Consider the following 22,189-nt stretch of genomic DNA (forward strand, 5'->3'; position numbering starts at 1 on the left):
TGTATCTCAATGGGACCTTCCTGGCTAAATAAAGGTTGGATAAATAAATAAAAGGCAGGGTAAGAAATGTTTTGGAAATGTTTACCATGACCTGGGAGAAATTGTGCTCACCTGTTCAGAGAAGAGAGAAGTTGAGATTTTGGCAGATGAGTAGAGCCTTCAAATGTCCACAAGGCTGCAAGGCTGGTGGGAATACGTCACCAAATCGAGATTCAGATTCAGTTTAGATAAACTAAATCATTCATCTGGTAATATTGTTATTAAAACGAAGTATAAACGACAGTAGCTGCAGCTAGGTCAGTGGAACCACTAACAATACCACGTTGACAACTCTTACTTCCCCTATGTAACTTATCCATGCTGCCAAAAATACCAATTAGTTATTTTTTGTACTACATGAGGATTTTATTTTATGTATTGTACTTTTATAAAGTGTCACATTCATCTCTACAATCCGCAAAGAAGCGAAAAGTATCTCCGGAACCTTGTTGCTCGTAAACATTTCGGATTCGTTTGACGGACGGACGGACGGCCCGGTGTCACACCAATTTCAGTCCGTCACGCAAGGCAAAGAAGTGGACAAGCAGAGGCATTTCTGTAACGTTAATTTAAATATTTTTTACAGCCTGTATTGTGAAGACTTTTGATGGACTGCGTGGAGCAGAAAGACACGGAAGCGACGGCGCCTTCAGTCATTGACCGATATTACACACGGTGGTTCAGAGCCGGTAAATAAACACATCACTGAAATGTCTCATGCTGTGTTAGCTGTGCGGCGGCTAAGCTAACGATAGTTGAAGTTTAGACATCAGAGAGAGAGAGGGAGCGCTAAATTTTGATAATTACCCAGCACAGTGCACTTAATTGAAATATGTTAAATGTATTGTGATTGTTTTTATTTAGATTTGAAGGGGAAACCGTGTGAGGACCACTGCATCCTGCAGCATTCAAACAGGTAACAACACCAGGTGGTGATAATTATCAAACGATAGTCATTTTTATAACTGGTAATATAATTTACACTGCAGTTGTTTGGGACAAATAAAACTAAAATGTTCTGTTTTTCTGAGACTACTTTATGTCTTGTTGTATTATAGGTTTTGAGGCTTTTGTAGTGGCATTAAATTATATGGAAAGAGATAAATAAAATATTGTTTATGGGTGTACTACATTATTAGAGACACCTTCCACAAATGTTGAATGCAATCCACTAATACAACAACACTAAGTACAGCCTCACAAAAAGGTGATATTACAGGACATTTGATTGCATATTACAGTGTGCAAGGGTTTCTATTTTTCTGGTAACCCAGTGTATTTAATTCTTTTACTCCCTGAGCTGCATTTGAATATTGTGAGTGTGATACTCCCTATGAAAGGAATACTGCTCTCCACAAACGACCATTCGTATAATATTACTCACCACGTGTAACATTTGTGAGGAAAACTGTTTTTCTCGCTTGCCTCCACAGTGAACGTAGAATCCAAAAAAGACCAACATTCTTTGTGAATTGAAGTAAACGCTGACCATGTTTAACATCAGCAAAGCTATATGAGAACATCTATTTACAAACTCACACACATCTCCTACAGTTCAGTCCAAGTCCTATGCTCACTTTCTTCCCAAACACATGCATTTTTGCTAATTTGTTACAATAGCTTCCCATGCACGTGCATATGAGCTTCACTTGAGCAGAGTTCAAATGCACACACATGCTCAGGCACACTGCTCGGCCATGCATGAGACTGTTTGTTTTAAATCATAATGTTTATGAGAAAAGCATGTGCTTGGTGCTTCCTGTTTCCTTCAAAACAAGAAGAATGTTCTCCTGTTTCTTGGATTCTTTGTTCACTGTTGAGGCACGCAAGCAAAACAAAGTTGTTCTCACAAATTCAGGGTAACTCACAGTGAGTTCTGCAGGTGAAGTGTTCCTTTAAAATGTGCATTTTACATTTACCTCAAAGTTTTGTGTCACACTGTTTGTAACTGGATTTAATCCACACCCTATAAGTGACTTACAAACACTTGACATCATTAACTTTGTATCTTTAAAAGCTTTGGAAGGCACACTTTTTAATTTGTTTTTGTTCACTGCAGACTATGCATCGTCACGTTAGCGGAGACTCACCCCATCCTACAGAATGGGCGGCAAATCAAAAGCATCAACTACCAGATCAGTAACTGCTGCAGTCGACTGAATAATAAAGTCTCTGGGAAGTCCAAGCGGGTAAATTCACACTAATTTTTAAAACTACATATGATTTTATTCTATGTGCATACATTTTTACTCACCTAGCTTCACATCACCCTTTTTTAAAATGTCAGCTTGGCTTTAAATGCCTCTCAATCTTTTTTTCCTCCATTCCTAGGGGGGTCAGTTCCTTACTGATTTCGCACCTCTGTGTAGGATAACTTGCACAGATGACACTGAATACACGATCTACAGGTGAGATAATGGTTTGTGTTTCCAGGCATACATTCTGCATGCTTTTATGTCACGATCAGTTACACAAATCTATTATCTTTTCAGCTGCATCCGGGGCCGTCTTCTTGAGGTCAATGAAAGTATTTTAGAAACACCTTCTCTCTTGCTGGAAAAGGTAAATATATATTTACACACTGTAATGTTATTGTCATGTGTACATGGAGATACCATGTATATGTTTGTCTTTCTGAGAATTCTGCCCTCTAATGACCATTTGTATAACAATAGCTTACCCAGTGTGAAGTTGAATCCGTGAAAAAAACTTTGTTTTTCTCACATACCTCTACAGTGAATGAAGAATCCAATAACAGAGAAAATTTGTGGTGAAATGAGGTCATATGTGACTGTATGTAATCGCAAAACTACCGTAAAACTTAAAATAAAAAGCCTAGTCCCCCTGGGGCGTCGTTGGCTTAGTGGTAGAGCAGGCGCCCCATGTACAAGGCTGTTGCCCGGGTTCGACTCCAGCCTGTGGCCCTTTGCTGCATGTCACTCCCTCTCTCTCTCCCCCCTTCACACTTGTCTGTCCTATAAAACAAAGGCTAAAAATGGCCCAAAAAATATCTTAAATAAAAAAAAAAAAGCCTAGTCCCAATTAAACGCCCAGTTCCTTTTACTAGCCCAGTGTGGCTACATGTTTTGACAAATAAACGCCTGTCTCCATTAGACACCCGCTCTGGTTGCCCAAGCAGTTCTTTTCTTTTTATAGCAGTTCTTCGTATGTACAAAACCGAGTTGTTGGCTACATCAAATTATGTGTACATTCCTCGATTACCATGTAAGTTATTCATATTCCTTCAGTCTGTGAGTGTCCTCAGATCAAAAGAATCAAACAGGTTTTTCATAAAAAATTTATCCAAGTTGTTAGTATTATTTTAACAGGATAAAGTGGTGTTGTGTTGGTGCCATAATCCTCGAGTGCTGTAACACTCTCTCGCTCTGATGCGCTGTCTGACGGAGCTAGATCAAATGAATGATTCATAATTCATATATTAACTGCCTAATTTTTATACAATATTCATACTGGCTCAGTTTGATTGTATTTCTGATTTATGCTGAGCAACAGCTTTGTGTGAAAGGAGTTAAAGGCCTGTCCCAAATATATGCCCATTGATTTCAGTGATTCAAGCAACTAATAGCCCGGGCTATTAATTGAAATTTTATGGTATATCAAAACATCTGTTTCCAATCCCAACTAACCTTTTAAAGCACCAAAGCCACACAATAACTCGACTAAATGATCGAAGCAGTGGTAGATCAGCAGCTACTGTGTTCATTGAGGTAAATTACTGCTATTTTTCAATGGAGTCTGGCTTTGAAGAGAGCATAGATAGGTTTAACTTTTAGTTCAGTTCCTTGTTAGAGAGAGAGCGCTGTCTGTTTGGAAAGTACTAAGCATATGACTGGATAGTGAAGACTTGGTTGGTTGGTTTTTGATTTTGGTTGGGCACAAAGTTTTCTTAACAAATTCAACTTAACACAAGGTAATTAATTGATATACAAACAGTCATTTTGTGGAGTGAAGTACTCCTTTAAATGCCCTCTTTGATCAGGCCATACAGTTGCATTATTGTAAAAACTCTTTTAATATATTGTTTTTGACAGTATTACTCATGAATGCATGACAGTTTCAGTTTCTCAACCACGGTCACTTAAGTCTCATCTGATCTTAACAAAATAAATGTTTAAAATGTTTTAATAGCGTTTTGTCTGTCAAATCTGAACAGCCTTTCACTGAAGGATACATCGCTGTCATCCTGCCAAAGTTTGAGGAGAGCAAGAGCATAACAGAGAATCTTCTGAGCAGAGATGAGTTCGAGAGAGTTGTCTCCAAACGTACTGTTGACCAGTCTCAACCATCATGACGGAGCTCCACATTCTTGGTTTATTTAAGTCGAAACTGGAGGCCACTCCCACCAGGTTGGGTGAAGACTGAGGACCTTAACCTGGAAAGTGACATTTACATGTGGTGACTTCAAAGGGAGTATTGCATATAATGCAAGCTGTGTGCACTGTGCCTCTATACTTATATATTGTCATTGTTTTAAAACTCAAAGGAAGGTCTCAGGATGCACTTGGCGTTCTAGTTTTTATTTATTGCTTGTTTTTTTTTTCTAATTTGAAAAATGAGGAAACAGAGGGAAGCATAACAAATTACTGGAAGTCATGTTAATATCCTCATGTTCAGTTTGAATTATTTTTCTAGAATGTCAATAAACACAACCGACAGTGATTTAAGAAAAATATTGTTTATTTTTTTATGTGTCACTTTTATTAACCTTTCAATTGTCAAAAGAATAGATGGTCCAAAACTAGAGCTATGATTTCTTCACATCTGTAGCATCACTACAATACCCAGCATCCTTAGCTGCTCTGACACTGTACAAAGCATCTCTAAAGCTTAACATGTGTTACTCATTTCAGTCATCATCACACCCTCACCTAGTACCAGTCATTCAATACCTTAGGATACATACAGTATATATATATATTTATCTATGCTTCAAGTACCATATTATACATACCATATACCATTTAATACATATTGGCCAACAAGGCAGCTTCACAATGATAGTCTTCATAACAAGTACACTTCGAGGCTCCGTTTGACACAGACGCCAGCTCAGAATTATCTTTTTGTTTTGTGAGGAAAAAAATGTCCCAAGTGTATCTATATGCACAATATGATTTAATAACAGGACAGTATAAAGTAAAATCCTGTCATCTCTGAAGCATCGTAGTGATGGAGAAATCAGGCCCAAATAAAAATACGTCTCCAGTGACGTACACAGGAGCTGTAAGAGCTTTATATTTCACACTAGTAGCAAGCTGAAGACCACAGCGTCTTCATGAGGACAATCATATTTGGCATTAAATTGTGATTTTTGCATTTTGTTACTAACATGGCTAACATTCCATGGCAAACCATATGGAAGGAAGTCATTAATCTTATGGTGTGGTTGACTCTTAAAATACTTATTTATCCATGTGAGATGACTACAGTGCCAGTGATGAAGGACAAAATGTACCACTATGTCTAATATTAGAGAACAAGTGTTAATATTACAAACCTATGACACACTGACCATAAGAGACTCAAACACAAGGGTTTGGTAATGATGGCATCATGCATGGTGGGTTTTCAGCCATTTAACTGTGCCCCCCCCCCACCACCACATTTGGCTAACATGTGCAACACGTTTACAGTACACCACAAAGCAAATAGGCTTGTTACACAGAGGCACATAGTGAAGACAGATGTATGGCTGAGCTGAGCATTAAGAGGAGGTGCTATCTGATTTCTGATCAGTTTATCAACTCAATATCCAGAGAAGTGATAAAAGTGACTCCAAAATCAGGTTTGTGTCGGGGCCCCTCTCTCCTTTAGGGAGGCTCACTGCAAATGGCAAAGTCAGTGTTGGCTGATTGTCTCCATCTTGTGGACTGGGGTGGAACTGGTGCTTCGGGGAAGAAGCTACCCTGGGTTTAAACTGGCCCTGGGCACAGCGAGCTTGGATCTGCTTTTTCCTCTGTAAACCTTACATGTATTCATCCAGACAGCAAATACAAACCCTGACTGACCCGAGGCGACCATCTTCACCACACTGCTTAGCCCACTCTCTGGTGGGTGCATGAGGATGAGGGGAGTGACGTATTTACTGGATTACATGTTCTCCAGAGTTGTGAGGTTGGCTATGTGCTGCTCCAAGAGAGAATAGTGGACAAAGGAGGTGACAGTGTCCTGGATTATTTGCTCTCCAGGAGGTTGAGACCGGCCATGTGCTGCTCTAAGGATTTGACACCGAAGCCGTTGCTGTTCTTGCCGTTGAGCGCTCCCTCCTCTTTGACAGGTGTGGATGCATCCTGCCTCTCTCTCCAGTCCTGTGGGGAACCCAGGCTACTCCTCTCTGACTTGTACTGCAAATGGACACAGCATGGGGACACAATGAATGGAAAGACACTAAATATGAGACAACTTCTTACTTCTGTAACATTTTTCTTATTTTGTTATTTAGTTTTATGCTGTTTTATTTGCTGTATGTGTAAATAATAAGAAGCAGATGTAACAACACACTTTTAGTTAAGCCCCACCCCGGAAGTTGATGGGATTGGTTCCTTAGATATGTGACTTATGCACCTTAGCTGTCTGACTCTTTGCTTCTTAAACTGTCATTGCAGTCCCAACGCGGAAATGCTCAGTGTTTACCGCTTATTCCGCTGTGATATTTCTTGTAGTGTATAAAAATCACCATATGGACGTGTTATCAGGTTAAATCCTAGATTTTCACAGGAGGGGGCCTTAAACAAAGGATCACATGACTAATCATTGTATGTTAAAGGGCTCCCTCTTTATGATAAACCCCCGAAAAATGATTACCCAACTACACTCATATTCTCTTCAGCTTTGGTTGGTGGAGACCAAAAACAGAGCTAAATGTAAATTAAATATTGGACTAGCATTCGCCTACTGGCCAGGAACACGACTATAAAACGGATGCACTTTTTGCTCCGCATCTGCTGAACTGTTTGCTAACAAGTGGCCAAAAATCAATTATTTTAAATGTAATCATTCTTTCTTGGGCTCCATAAATGTTTCTGAGTTCTCTCTCTCTTAGTTTGGTAGATTTCCATGTAGCATGCGAAGCTACTGCAAGTGTCATTCATTCAGCTATGAGTCCTGTTCAATCACCTTTCTGTTGAGCTTGTTGCAGAACGGGAGCAGGGAGAGGACCACAGTCAAGATCGCTCTGGTTGTCTGAATGGATGAGTCCACCTAGAGACGAAGAAATAAAATGATAAAGTTTGAGAGGGGTAGCATGGATACACATTGGATACTAATTCATATGAACATACAAACGCTTCAACTATATATACTACTATAAATACAGTGGATAGGCACATTGTCGCTGTGTTTTCTTGTTAGATTTGCTCGCACAGAAAATCCACAAGATGTCCATGGCTAAGACTAGTAATCCAAACTGAGATAGTCTGTAATTCTTCCTTGCATCCAATTCTGTCACTGTCACATCACATGACAGCGCTGGATGTGGGAGAAACATCAGATTTTGTAGCTGGGAGCTCAGCTTTCCCTGTTGAAATAGCATACTTTGAGGTATTCCGCTTCAATCGAATGCATTAGCTATCAATACCAATTGGACACCCACGTCCCCTTTAACATTTCCTGATCAGTGCTCTGCCGACCCCTGACGGACACACACTCTCCCATTAGTGACAAATGATAAAGTGAACATCAGGATGGAGAGACAGAGGGATGGGAGCCAATACATATCAAAGGGATGCTCATTAATCAGCAGAGAACACGCTATTCTTCATCCCGTCCTTTTGATTCCAACCTTCGCCTCTATTACAAGGTGACCTGAGGCAGCTCATCTTTGCCCAAGATGCTCATTAATTCCTCACAGACCTTCATTAATCTGGCGCCCTGTGTTCGATAATAGTGTTACTCGCAGATCACTCAAATATTATGCCGCAGCCAGTAATGAAGTAAAACAGTTAGTCATGCTCTATTGTGTGATGCCCGTCTGTTGTTGGGGATGTATTTTTGATGCTTTTCGCAGCTAATTATCCCTTTAAGAAAAAAAGTCTGCTGTGTACCACTCAGTGTGATGTTACTAATTTGATGTCTACTAAACGAAACAGACTTGGGGCATAAACACTGATTCATTTTTTATTTTTTAAAAAAGTGTACACACAAACAAACAAAAAAAAAGGGTAGAGAAACACAAGCGCAGTATGAGTACCTTCTGGAAGGTGGCAGTCTTGCCCTGTACAGGAGTCTTGGCCCCCATCTGCAACTGTTGGCACAACGCCACCAGTTTCTCCATCTCTGTCATCACCACAGACTTTTCCTCATCAACCAGCTGGAACAGAGAGAAAGACAGACAGAGGGAGTGATGTTTTTCAGGACAGCGGAGATGGTTTATGACGGTATTATCTGGGGAGACTGGGTTAATATGTGCAGACATTGATAGATGTACTGGACTAGATTTACAGTGCTCTTGTTCAAACACAAATCATCATCACAAAAAGCCAAAAAAAAAGGAGGGTGAAATAAATTAAATTTTAGTGTAGCTTGATGTAATCCATCAGCAACAGCCAGGTCATGATCTACTGCTTAAGTCTGTTATCCAGCTGGGTTAATCCCTCGATCTCAGTCACGGGGGCCATCAATCTACTTCACTTACATGCCACCAGCGACCTAAAACCACAAGCTCTTTTATTCAGCGTAGCTCTACTCATGGCTGACAAAAAGTACATAAAACCTCTTAAACCTCAGTTACAAATGCGTAAGCCTAATTTGCATAAATAGCCTCATAATTTCAGCGAGGGCAACGCAGGTGTGCTTCAAGTGTGTTTGGTGCCACAGAAGTATGGGAGTGGAGCGTGAGACAGAGGGACTCCATTAGCACCAGTTTGTTTGATGTAATTAATCAGAAAGCGTGAGGCAAGTTGAAGAGCCGAGCCTCCTGATTATGAATTAGTCCTGGGCGGTCGCGGTCGACTCCCCCACCCTCGTCCCCTCCACACATGCACACGTGCACAAACATACACACCCACGGACGCAGCGGTGACAAATGGCGGTCGTTAATGGCTGTCAAAAAGAGCCATTTAATTACACTTGGAGGACCTGAGGAAGAAGTTGGTGGAGGGCAAGAGGAAGGAAGGCACTGAGGCTATGTTTGTTTGTGGGATCTCGACTCAGAGAGGAAGGGAGGAATGGTGAAAAGTGTGTGACGGCCTTAATTTCCTCCTCTCGCTGTGTGATTTATAAGGCGGACCTGGCACTGTGGCACACCAGAATGGGTGATATGGGTGTGTATATGTGTGAGAGGCGTAACGTGGGTGGGGGCACAGGTGCCAGTGTTTGTGTGTCTGCATACAGATGGGTCAGCAGCTCACCTTGTGCAAAAGAGAACAGTTTACTTTTCTCTTTGGCTTTTTGCTTTTACTTACTTCAGTGCTGATTTTTATAGCTTTACTTTATGGTAGTCAATCAGATGCCACCAGAGAAGCAAGAGCACACTGCACAAACACATATTTGATTTTTGTGTGTGTTTAAAGTGAATATAGACAATGCTTTTACAGTACAGTAGGATAATGACACCAACTGCCTCTAGATTGGTTCCCTGTACGCCTCACTTCCACTGTGCAATCCTCTCTGCCACTGGGTGCGATCTCCCAGGAAAATAAAGGCTCAAATTACAGCAAAAATGAAGCGCGTCAACCGTTGCACAACCAAAACAGGAAGAGGATAGCACTTGTTTTTTCCTGGTAACTATTGGCACCCATCCCCATTTACTAAGAGGTATCAATGTAAGTGACTGTGGAAGCTGTGGCAGTTGCTGGACTCTGAGGAAAACGGAAAGCAAGTCAGTTGTCTTTGCAATAGAGCTGCAGGGATAATTCGATTAGTCATCAACTAATTTGATAATCTGTTCTCTAATCTAGAAAAAAAGGGCAAAAATCTCTGATTCTAGCATCTTAGATGTGAATATTTTCTGCTTTCTTTGCTCCTCTTTGACAGTAAACAGAATATCTTTGGGTTGTGGAAAAAACAAGACACTTGAGGACGTCATCGTGGGCTTTGGGAAACACTGATCAACATTTTTCCCAATTTTTTTGACATTTTAAAGACTAAACAACCAATTGTTTAATTGAAAAAAGTAAGATTAATTGACAATTCAAAAACATAATCATTAGTTGCAGCCCTGCTTTGCAACAGCAGCACCGACAATAACACTGTCTGTTTCCACTTTAATATTCTACTGTACTAACTGTATTACTACTTATACAGAAGCTCTTCTTTCTTTTACAAAACATGCATTACATTTATTTTAAGTGAGTGCTTACCGTGCAAAAATACTTGGAAATTGATTTATGTGAGCACACTGTCATCTGGTATTCAGCCTTAAACTCTGTGTGCGTGTGTGTGTGTGTGTGTGTGTGTGTTTAAGAGTGAGAGAGATTTATTGCACTGATATATACCTGAGTGGAAAAAGTGCGGAGAGACGAGCACAGCTGGAGCCCCTCTTCAGAGAGAACCTTACAAATAAGTCAGAGAAAAAAGACATAAATATAAAAAAAAATACACAAATACGAGTAAAAGTATAATTTTTTTAAACTTCCAACAAGAAGATATTCGATGGCAAGAAAAAAAAAAGCACAGTCTGTAAATATTATGAGATTTTACGTCTTCTCAGCTCTTCTTATCAGCATGCCTTCCCGTCTTTTTCCCCTCTCGTTCCTCTTCCCATCTTATCTCCCTCGCCCGCACCAAATGGAATAAATCCTGGCTGACATTATGGGCCCTGATTCTACAAATTACTCCACATTATTGGCAATGATCCCAATTCAATAGAAACACTCCTCCGTGCAACCTTGTTTGTCTGACGTGGCGAGGAACACACAGCGCTTTATTTCTATCAAAATAATCCTAGTCACACCCTATCAGATCTGCGAGAGGAGAGTGAAAGAAGGGATGCTGCCGGCATTTACTAACCTATTGATCTGCCAGCCACAGTATGTCTTTGCTTTAATGAAACAACAGATGCATTCATTTGCAACTTCAATAAAAAAGGGAGGAATATAGAACAGAAGGTGGAGAGGAGGAGAGATTAGCGGATACGGACGCACATACCTCGGCTTGATGAAAAAGATCTAGTGTTGTTTTCAGCAGCCCCTCCCCTCTGGGGAATCAATATGGGGAAACACAGAAAATAGGGAGAGGAAACATGGATGAGAGAGAGATGGATGAGGACAAAATATATCCACAGCAATCAACAAAAACACTGACTTAGATGAATCGCAACGATTTTATTGTCACAATGAGTCATAGTCAACTTTGTCACTGCCTCTAACTATGCCTGGTAAATATCGATAGCGACGGGCTCGAGACTCTCATTAACAGTAAGCCTTTAAAGAGATTCATGTGGATGTCTAAGAAGCTTTACAGAGTTCAGCTCTGAGATGAATTCAACAGTTCAATCGGAGCATGTGTGTGTCTGTGTACTGTGTAGGGGTGCAACGATCTTAATGTATTGATTCAATAATCAATGACTGATACAGTGACTTAAACCAGCAGTGAGTAAGAAAATGTATAAATAATACATGTAATTCATTTAGCTATAAGAATAGCTGCTAGGGTCATTTATGCAATGTAAAAGTGCTCTAGCTTTTTATACAATTATTTTCTCCCTGAACCCTGACACTTATTACTGAGCTGAATTTTATACCTTTGTTAAATGATCTTGCTGTTAATCCATGGTTTATGGCTGTTGGGAAAGGTTTGCCTTCAGGGCTTTGAGCCAGCAGCCACATGACATGAGCTCAAAACATCATGGTTTAGGTTGAAGTTAAGGCTAACTTATCGCATGTGTTGTTTATGCACATGGGATAAGTGTGGAGTCGATATAAAGTCACTTTACTGCACTTAACAGGTTACAATTATTTACATTATTTATGTGTTGTTTTTATCTTTTTAGCAAAAAAGAGAGAGGTGGGAGCTTCTTCTGTTTCGATTATGTTCAATGGGCATATGATATAGGGCTGCTCCCTGACACTCGGAGATTTGAATCATCAGTCGAGGACCCCTCAGTTGATTGAGATTGCTTTAAGTCGAGCAGCAGTTTTTTAAATTTAATTTTTTGCCAGTCAGTGTGCAGTGTACTTCTGGGGACATTTTGGTCCCTAGATTTTGCTGCTGAGTTCGCACTCTTCACTCTCACGCTGCTCTTTGGTACAGGCAGCTGTGACTGGAGGCAGCAGCCCAGAGGAGAAGAGGTTTTGCCCCAAAAGACTCTGAGATAATGTTATCTGCTGCCTTCTGCTTGGAAATGTTGAGTTTAGTACTCAGAGGAACTTCATATGATACAGTCTCTGGCTTTTGTTTGCTACGTAGTGTCCATTAAAAATGTTGTTGCACATTTACGGTCCGTTGTTAGTGCAGTTAGCTTATTTACTATATATTACGTTAACATCACTGTTGCACTAAATGTCCTCTGATCCCTGTTCAAACCCTCAAATTCTCTATGGAAAAAGGGAACAAATGGTTGAACAGCCGAATCTGGCATAATTTTGAGTCAGGTGCAGCCCTGATATTGTCTCATATCAATCGCAGGCCCATAAACTGAGTCGAATCAAAATCATATCGTGGCAAACATTGTGATATCGGCAAATATCATTGTCCAAAGAATCAACATAATATCATTTTGTGATGAAACTAGTGATTTACACCCCTAGAAGTGTGAACTACAGTTCAGTCACCTGGTGAACAGGTGCATGTTGTAGGCCATACTGGCCAAGCTCTGGCTCTGTCGGACGATGTCATGCTCCTGCTCCTCCCATTTTTCCACCTCTGTGTCCACATCTGACGACAGCAGACGGAGCTCCAGGCCCAGCTTGGCCATGCTTGTCTGCTCCTGCACACACACACACACACACACACACAGAGAAAAACACACCCAAAGTAATTCTATATGGGAAGGACTGAAACATGATGGATGTCATTTTAAAAATGCATATTAGCAAACATTATTTTCATTTGTTAACACCATAATAACTTCTATAATCAGCAAAATCCCGCTTCCTGTGGTGGTACAGTGTGTGAAAAAGTGCCGGCTCTGCAAAAATCACAGCCTATTAGCATACGAACGCCATCGATTCTTCAAGCGAGTGACACAAAGTTTCCTGGAGATGAATACACTGCTGTCAGAACAGGGTACAAGACACATCGTGATGTATTGTGCTGAGAGCCAGAGGAGTTTATGGTGTATGGTACCTCTGCATCCAACTTGACAGCCTTGGCAGTCTTCAAGTTAGCCGAGTGTTTCTGTTGGAAGAGAGTGGCATTAATCAGAGGATTACAAACCATTGGATGGCTGGAATATTCATGAGGATGGATGGTGGGATACTCACCCCGGGTCTGGGGAGTGATAAATAAGGTCTTTTGTCTCCTGGGAGAAGAGAGGTATTGTTATTATCTTAACAGAACGCAACAAAAAACCTAAAATAATCGCATTATTTCTCTTTGAATGACTGTGTTTAGGTAGTGACACAGACAATTAAGGTGGCAATTATGGTTATTCAGTGATTATGGCGCTGTAATTGTTTTGCTTTTATAACTGTCCACCCTTGACACATTTTTATTTTTCATCATAAACACGAACAGCATGGTTCGTTTCAGTCGACTACAGGGACCATAAACTCTACTGTCATGTTCATGGAGGAAGATTAAGAGAAAGTAATAAAAGCAAATCTCTCCAAAGTGTCAATATGACACTTTAACGCAGTGTTTTGGCTTCATGGGAATACAAATGTGCAATGGATGTGATCCTTTCACCGGCTGAGCTGCACTTCAAAATATTTACTGCATTTTATGTGAAAGTTCTTTAGGGCAAACACATCTTGGGAATATGCCCAAACATTTCCCCTGCCTTTGAGAGTTCTCGGGTTTATATAAACACGTGTGCACGGACAAATACACGCACAACAGGGCTGTCAGTGAGGATACAAGCAGCTGGTTTGTAAGGCTTGATTTGGACACTTCAGGTAACTGGCACAATGATGAATAGAGAGAGGGAGTACAGAGGAGCGATGAATGCCTGGGTGTTTAATGGCATTGACGTTGCTCCTATTACAAAATGCTTCCCACGGTCCACGATGATTAATTCTTAAAAGATATGTGCCTGCATGCGCCTTGCTTTGCTTCAACTTTAACTTTCATAAGCTTATTGAAGTGCTCAGGGACAAAATGATTCACCAAGGTTTTATCAGGGAGTTTCATTCTTTCAGGCTAAAATGCCACTGACAGCACATTTTGCCTGTATTCGCTTCGGCTTCTCACTCTCTCTGAAAGACTCTCTGATCCTCATGTTATGTGCTGACCTGCCCAAATGCACACAAGTACCCGTCAACTGAACAAAATCGCACCTCGCCTGCCTTCAAAGACGTCGTTGATCTCTCTCAGCAGCAGGGCCATGTCGCAGAGCTGCGACTCCCAAGCCTCGCAGAACACCTCCAGGTTCTCCTTGGCGATCTTACTGGACGGGTGGAGGGCCAGCGTCTGGGCTGCCGAGATGATCTGAGCAGAATAAGAAAAGTGATATTTAAATAAGGAGGGTCAGTAACCAGGCAGCAAAACTATGCAAGACAGTAAAAGACAGAGGGACAGATTCACTGCGGTGATTTTCAATTTAATCAGCTGCCGCTATTTAACGGAGTCTTTGTCTGTCTGTCTGTCCTTCAGTGTTCTTAACAACCGTTTATCATCGACTCCACACTTGGAGGGTGTATTGCTGAAGATGCAAGGAAATGCTGTGGCGAATGAGAACCTTGAGATCTACAGGACATATTTATTAGTAATGCGTTGATGTGCACACTGTGCAGCGTACTGAGAGGGAACCATTGTTACCAGTTATGCCTTTCAGAATCAACGCTTTTGTTCCTGGAAATAACCTTGACCCAAAAACCTAGCTGTTAGAAAATGACGCATCTGCCCATCTGTCCTTCCACACCAACACCAGAGCACGAAGGATAGTGAAGGCATGACCCGCCCTACTCTTCCTTAGGGCGCATTCACACCAGAATAGTCCGGGGACTCAGTTCGGTTGGATGGGGAACGCCAAAAAATTTTCACACCTTCATTTGGTTCGGTTCACTTCCACACTGCACTTTTTTAAAGCGGACCAAACCGCCAGGACAACGTCACACAGTTGCAACAGCTGCTCATTTGGGGGCAGCATTTAGTCCTCTGACCATATATCAATAAGCACCTGCACCTCCTCACCACTCCGTGTCTGCCCACGAGAAATTTTCCAACTTCATCTTTTTTTACCTCTGCCTTCCGGGTTCGCGCTGTTAGCTTTGTTTTTTGTTTTTTACCCCAAATGCACTGCGCTCTACATCACTTCCTCTCTTTGGTTCACTTTCTCTCTTTAGTTCGCTGGATAATCCGTTTACATTTCCCACTGTAAGCGAACCGCACCACGGTTCACTTGCAAGTGAACTGAGATACCCAGTTTTCAAGCGAACCAGGGTTCCGCGTTTGGTCCCCACCAGAGTTCGAATGAGCGTTCACACCACTCCAAACGAATCAAACTATCCGCAGAAGTGGACCAGGGTTCATTTAGAGTGGACCAAATAGCGCCAGTGTGAATGCGTCCTTACTCTGCCTCTGATTTGCTTACCCTGACATTGACTATCCTAGGAAACACAAATTTGCCAACATGGCATGGGTTTGAGGTGGATAACGTTATCATTGCCATAAGCTCCGGTGCAACCCTGCATGCTTGAAAAGTAACAATTTTGATTTATTTACCAGATGGACTATAGGCTTCCAGATGGGCAAGGTGATACCTTTTTTAGCAATCAAATTTGTTGTTGCCATCATTAAGTTTTGCCACCGTCATTTTCTCTGATCAATATCTGCTCACACCCATTGGGCTGACTGCCTTTTTTAAATTCTCTGGTGTATAAATATGACAGGTTCAGGCGAACAGGTCAGAAAGTGACAAAGCAGCGTCCTGAAGAAAGTTATTAATAACTTACAGGAACACTGCGTGCAGTAGTCCACCTTCTCCTCCCCTGCCTCTGTCACACAATGTCCATTGCGATGTTTCACTGTATACATCGTCATATGCCAATTCAATAGATACTGCCCGACCCTAGATACGTATGCTCTGGCATTGCTAGGGGACACAACTATGTAATGGCAGGTGTATTGCTCAGGACCCAAGGAAACGCAGTGTCAATTGTGAAGTTGTTTAAATGCTGTTCTTGAGAAAGCTCCAAACAGCAATACCAGAGGCCAAGCATTTGGCTCGTTCCAAACTGGCACATTTTGAGCAGCCGCTGCACTAGTTGTCTAAAATTAAACCAAAGGGGTTCTCCCACTGAAATCTAAAACACAAGAGCTGAAGCTACTATCTCTTTCAAACTGCACTTTAATACAGGAACTAACACTAGACGATAACGAAACCAAGACATTAATATGTTAAATATTAATGTTTAAACAGTGTTAACAGCTTTAGAAGTCTGTTTTCAAGATGGGTAGCGTTCTTCACTCTCTCTGGGCTGTGGCTGATTAAGTGGGTTACAGTTCTCTTGGAATAATTTTCATTAATCAACACCAACATGGCAAGACAGTAAGACACCTAGTTCACTCTCTTGGGGTTCACATGTCAGAGCCTTGATTCTGCTGCTACACTCATTACACTTGATGCTGTTACACTCACAACTGGCCCCATAAATAAAAGCAGGTAGGGAATAAAATTACAGGTGGAAGCAGCTCACATGTCCAGGACTCCTACAGCTCAAGCCAAGTTACATTAAGACTTTTTTAAAGCCACTCAGACTTAAATTTAAGACTTATTTTACCATAACGAAAATTGAACAGTTAAAAAATGGTCTGCAGTAATCTGTCCAGTGCATGAGAGAAGATTTTTAAATGCCAGCTGATAGACGCTCTTCCCTCCTTTCACCTCTACTATCTCCGACAAAGCAAGTACTTAGACTGTGAATGTAGACTTGTTTGTGAGTACCTGCAGGCAGAAACTTTCGACTGTGTTAACTAGTGTGTGTGCTTGATAAATTTGTTTTTTAGGAAAGTGTTTTGATCAGTTTTGAGTGGATGAGTTGAGTTTTGTTTAACAGTTTACTTTTTAGAGTTATTGGTGGATTTTCTTGTATTCTTTAGTTGAGCACTGTAAATAAAGCACTTGACACTTGAGTAAGAGTGTGAAGCCCTGCTTGTTTGGCATTGCCAAGTTCTTTTCTCTTGTTTTGAATAGGCAGGAGTTCAGGTTAGGTTGTTTTTTGTTTAACATTTGTTTTTGCTTGGTACGTTTAAGGACCATTAGTTTATTTTTTTATAAATACTGTGTAACTGGCCTTCTGTAGGAGTGGGAAGAATAGGGAGTCACAGCATGTTACGTTTAGGTTCCCCTAGACCGGGGACATAACACAGGGTTGGGGACAATTTTGCTCAAATTTTTATTGTAACATAAAACATGAGTTGGTGATTTTGTGTTTCTAGATCTGCATGTGGGATTCCACTGCCTTGATTCCCACTGTGCAGAGTATGATGAACTTTTTGCGTAAAATACACACTGAGCCCTGTATGCATTGCCTCGTATCGGTGTCAGCTTAGTTAGTTGGTTGGTTGGCTGGTTGGCTGATTGGCTGGGTGGTTGGATGGTTGGTTGGTTGGTTGGTTGGTTGGTTNTGGTTGGTTGGTTGGGTGGTTGGTTGGTTGGTTGGGTGGTTGGGTGGCTGGGTGGTTGGTTGGTTGGTTGGTTGGTTGGTTGGTTGGTTGAGTTAGGTAGGTAGGTAGGTAGTCAAAGACTGATTTGTCATTTACATACCATTCATAGTTGGTCAATCATAATGAAATAATACCTATCGATGTAATAAAAATAAAATGCAACTCTGAGGCCAAAAACTATATAGTGGAATTATTCCAACTAGAAATCCATAACTTACTATAGTATATCATACAGCTTTATTACAAAAATAAATTAGTCAGATAAAGTAACTAAAATAACCCAAAAACAATGTGCACAGTAACTAAGGTTAGACTATGTTTATCTGGTCAAAAGAATTAATCACTGAGGCTTCATCATCAATCTTGTGTTTTACTAAATAAACATATTAAGGTTGATGAGTAATGGTTCAGCACATCTCTGATGCATGACTCATCGTATATGTGACGGAGCTCAAGCTTGAGTGTTTAAAACACATACAACAATTTATTATATCTGCAATCAAGTCTGGCTTAAACTACATTTGACAAAAATAAATTAAAAAAAACAATCACCCACACACACAAACACATGTGGGAGCACACATACACACCACATCCATCCCCTGCAGTGTAGTATTTAATAGCCAATTACCCTCTGGGCCACCCCTCCATTACTTTGGGCAGACACAGACACATATCACCACCGCCCCCCCCCATACTGCAGCATTATTGATTGGTTGACCTTTGAACTTAGGAGGGGAGTCATTACTGCAGAGTCATGCGGGGCCTGACATTCGCGCCGCAGGACGGGAACATTCTACATTGCTGGATAATTACTGGCATGGATGGTTTCCAAGAGCAAACATAATTAGATCTGGGATAGGGGGACTGGGTGGACAGCATGTTCTCAGGTGTAGGAGGTAGACAGAGGAGACGTGAGGTAATTTGTCTATTTTCTCTCCCCCACTGCGTCTAAATATTACTCGAGTTTGATTTCACTCCCAGACCACTGTGTCACCGCTTTGACTTTATTGACATGCAATAAAAGTGTTGAATGGAACGAAATGGGTCTCGGGGTTAAGTAAGGTAAACCTGTCTGTCTCTCTAGACTGATCCTGTCTCCCCTGTTTCCTGCCAATTACAAGTTAATGGAGAATATAATCAAACTAGTAAAAACAAAAATCCATGCAGGTAAAGCTTGGAGGGTTAATGTTACCTGTGGACCAATGACATGGAAGGTCTCCTCAGCATGTATACAGGTAATCTCCAGAGGCTCGGTCCCCGACACATGGCACAGCAGCCGACACGTCTGAAGCAAAGACAAAGAAAAATACTGACTGGAGATGCTTTTCAGATTTAAAAGTTATACTGACAGAAATTGTTGATTTACTGTACATACTACCTTGCTACCAACTTAAAGGTCCAGTGTGTTTGATTAAGGGGAATATATTGGTAGGAATTGAATATAATATATGTTTTCTTTAGTGTTTAATCACCTGAAATTAAGAATTGTTGGTTTTTGTTACTTTAGAATGAGCCGTTTATATCTACATAAAGAATGCATCCTGTCTCTACAGTCGCCCAGAACACAAAAACCAAACAGTGGCTCTAGAAAGGCCCATTCACTTTTTCAGACAGCCGCCATATTTCATCCTCCGCTGCTTGATGCCACTAAATCCTACACACTAGACTATTAAAAACACATCATAGATGATCGTACCTAACTGTGTGGCCAAATTGTTTTATTTTTAATGGAGTTTTATACAGAAACCTACAGAAGTGGGTTTTTTTTAGAAAAAAAAAAGATCTGCCCTGAATTATCAATATTATTATCTCAGAATTGTGAGAAAGGGTTTTATGGAAAAAAAAATCCACTTGTTTTTCTGAATTAATTAGACAAACAAAATCGTTCAGAATTTAATTCAGATAAACAATAATTTTAGAGATTATTATTTAATTAATTCAGAAAAAAGATTTTTCCCATTAAAATTTTGCCAATAATTATGAGATAATAATCTCATTAAGTCAGAAAAACAGTGCAAATTAATTCTATTTTTTTTTTTTTGGTTTATATTTCTATACAAACCTAATCTCTGTAGTGATATTTCCTGGTTACTTGAATTTAAGGTGCATTGATATTGACTACACAAACACCTGAAGAAATGTTTCATCTGTGGTTTCAGCCTGAAAGAAAACTAACTTCATCGGTGTCTTAGTTTTTTTTAGTGTGCATGGATAACAAGTGACTCTCAAGGCTGCACTTTTTGGGATTTTTTTGTGAAGTGTTTTGTAAATAATCTCAAGAAAATCTTAAAATCTACCAAAGGAGCACCTTTACTCTTACACAATGTCTCTTTTCAAACTACACTGAACGCTCTGTTTGTTTGGGACACTGGCAAAGACATGACAAAGCCTGCATGGCGTTTTTCTGTTCAGTGTTTGCACAACAAATCCAAATAATGACGTTCATTTGGTTGAGGATTACAAGTGTTGTCTACAGTTTCTTTCATTTCAAGCGGCATGTGTTTGCTTACATCAATTTCAATGTGTTTTCAGCAAATATGCAACTCATGACGATCAAGTTCTGTCAGCTACAGCCAGCTATTTTTCCTCGGAAAGTAGACTGATAAGAATGAAAAAAGTTAAAGCTAAACGTCACGACAGATTTCTACAGGTGATGTTTTTTTTTTCCAGTTGAACACCTCTACTAGGTGGTACCACCAACAAGCCTCCCCCTGCTCCCTGCGCCCCTCCCCTCCCGCCTACCTCCACCAGCTGCTCCTTCTGCTCAGTGAGCGTGTGCGAATACTCCGCCACTGCCTCCAGGTTTCCCTCGGCGCCTGCAGCTTTGAGAGCCCGTAGAGGTAACTGCTCCCCGTGAACTTTGAGCAAGTCAGAGGCACGAACGACTGCCACTTTATGGAGCTGGAGGAGGAATCAGAGATTAAATAGCAGAATAAGAAGGGGGAGTGATGGAGGCTGGAGAAAACACAGGAGAGAGAAAGATGAGTGAGACGCAACGAACGCTGTGGATGTTGAGGAGTCGGAGAAAAAGAAGAGCAGAGGTGACAAAATGTCATCCTTGGGTTGACAGGGACGGCAGGTAAGCTGAAGAGTGATGTGAAAAAGGAAAGTGGGAAGCCGCCTACAGAGGCAGAACATCTAGTGAGAGACATCCCGACATGTCTGTGTGTCTGTACGTCTACTCAGACTCAGAGGGCAGACAGGCAGGGCAGAGACAGACTGCTACTCACCTCACGTCGGAGGTCACTGACACTCTGGCATGTCTTCAGGATGGCCACCTCCATGTCTTCTGTGGCTTCTTTGGCATGGACAGACTGCTGCTTTGGTGAGACAGGGAGAGGAAGAGGAGAATAAAACATGACACCCAGCATGGTTTGACAGGCCCACACACGAACTTACATTATTATCTGGAAGAGTGCACTAGAAAAAGGTGGGATTGGAAAATGAACCCAGGCATACTTTTTGACTTTCCAATTACATTTGTGACCTTTTACGCTCTGAATATGTAAAAGCATTGAGCGTTTCAACGTGCAATTTTGGGCAATCAAATCATTTAAACCAATTATTTCGTTAAAATGTTCTACAACAAAGTTTCACATCTTCAGACCCACCAGTCCAATCGGAATGAAAACTATATATTCAACTAAACTTTCCACAACAAGAATCAAGACCACAAATTGGCCTGTGAAGAACACCCAAGAATATTTACACTTTCAGACTCGTTCTTTGCAATTTCAAAACGTTGCAATGTTCTGGTCTTTCCAACTCTGCAGATGACCTTCAATTGCAGAGGCTTGATGAGGTACTACTGTACAATTACATGGCAGCAGTCTCTCAGTGTACGCTCAACAAACTGAAAAAATGTTTACAATGAAAAACAGTGACATAATGACTTTTGTTTCATAAGTCCATCCATTTAAAGGCCAAGGAGATTCTACTGAATGGCAGCAAGACACAGAACACTACGTGATGTTTCTCTCGGCTGAACAAGCCTTAGTAGAGATGGTTATTCACATGGGTTGTTATGCTCTCTTGTTCCAGGAGGGATGTTTGAACAGAAAGTGAGTAGGCAAAAATAAGGACTGGATGAGCCGGGGGAGGGAGTCTTAAAGGAATACTTCACCCCCCAAAATGGTGTGTGTACATCCATCCATTTTCTAACCGCTTCATCCTCTTGAGGGTCGCGGGGGGGGGCTGGAGCCTATCCCATTGGGCAAGAGGCAGGGTACACCCTGGACAGGTCGCCAGACTATCACAGGGCTGACACATAGAGACAGACAACCATTCACACTCACATTCACACCTACGGACAATTTAGAGTCACCAATTAACCTGCATGTCTTTGGACTGTGGGAGGAAGCCGGTGTACCCGGAGAAAACCCACTCTGACACGGGGAGAATATGCACCCACACCCGAGAT

At 41.1% G+C, this 22,189-nt stretch overlaps 2 protein-coding genes across 4 annotated transcripts in view; one reads left to right on the forward strand and one right to left on the reverse strand.

The window, feature by feature from the left end:
• The first annotated feature begins 532 nt into the window (after positions 1-532).
• On the forward strand, positions 533-4,693 carry abitram (actin binding transcription modulator). The gene is made up of 6 exons (XM_050034374.1): positions 533-728; positions 904-955; positions 2,099-2,228; positions 2,371-2,447; positions 2,532-2,601; positions 4,214-4,693. Exons 1-6 carry the CDS (start codon positions 647-649, stop codon positions 4,349-4,351), a joined length of 549 nt encoding a protein of 182 aa, XP_049890331.1. The 5' UTR covers positions 533-646; the 3' UTR covers positions 4,352-4,693.
• A 22-nt stretch (positions 4,694-4,715) lies between these two features.
• The window catches only part of ctnnal1 (catenin (cadherin-associated protein), alpha-like 1), a 68,187-nt gene continuing 50,713 nt past the window's right edge, over positions 4,716-22,189 (reverse strand). The window contains exons 8-19 of one of the 3 annotated variants that reach the window (XM_050034373.1): positions 21,000-21,089; positions 20,512-20,670; positions 18,962-19,054; positions 14,445-14,586; positions 13,422-13,459; positions 13,285-13,335; positions 12,771-12,925; positions 11,146-11,194; positions 10,494-10,550; positions 8,249-8,368; positions 7,177-7,260; positions 4,716-6,404 (exon numbers count right to left, since the gene is read on the reverse strand). In XM_050034373.1, coding sequence (XP_049890330.1) covers positions 6,234-6,404; positions 7,177-7,260; positions 8,249-8,368; positions 10,494-10,550; positions 11,146-11,194; positions 12,771-12,925; positions 13,285-13,335; positions 13,422-13,459; positions 14,445-14,586; positions 18,962-19,054; positions 20,512-20,670; positions 21,000-21,089 — 1,209 coding nt within the window. In that variant the 3' untranslated portion in view covers positions 4,716-6,233. Of the gene's footprint in view, positions 6,405-7,176; positions 7,261-8,248; positions 8,369-10,493; positions 10,551-11,145; positions 11,195-12,770; positions 12,926-13,284; positions 13,336-13,421; positions 13,460-14,435; positions 14,587-18,961; positions 19,055-20,511; positions 20,671-20,999; positions 21,090-22,189 lie in introns of all 3 variants that reach the window. The other 2 variants (XM_050034371.1, XM_050034372.1) reach the window with 2 other exon arrangements.

The sequence above is a fragment of the Epinephelus moara genome, chromosome 22 (assembly GCF_006386435.1).
Source record: "Epinephelus moara isolate mb chromosome 22, YSFRI_EMoa_1.0, whole genome shotgun sequence".
NCBI classification, from domain to species: Eukaryota; Metazoa; Chordata; class Actinopteri; order Perciformes; family Serranidae; genus Epinephelus; species Epinephelus moara.

What these genes read in the sequence shown, in the direction of transcription:
- abitram (XM_050034374.1), top strand. Translation starts at nt 647, where the DNA reads ATGGACTGCGTGGAGCAGAAAGACACGGAAGCGACGGCGCCTTCAGTC. An exon ending in CACACGGTGGTTCAGAGCCG is followed by an intron (nt 729 to 903) that starts GTAAATAAACAC and finishes GTTTTTATTTAG; the next exon opens with ATTTGAAGGGGAAACCGTGT. An exon ending in ATCCTGCAGCATTCAAACAG is followed by an intron (nt 956 to 2,098) that starts GTAACAACACCA and finishes TGTTCACTGCAG; the next exon opens with ACTATGCATCGTCACGTTAG.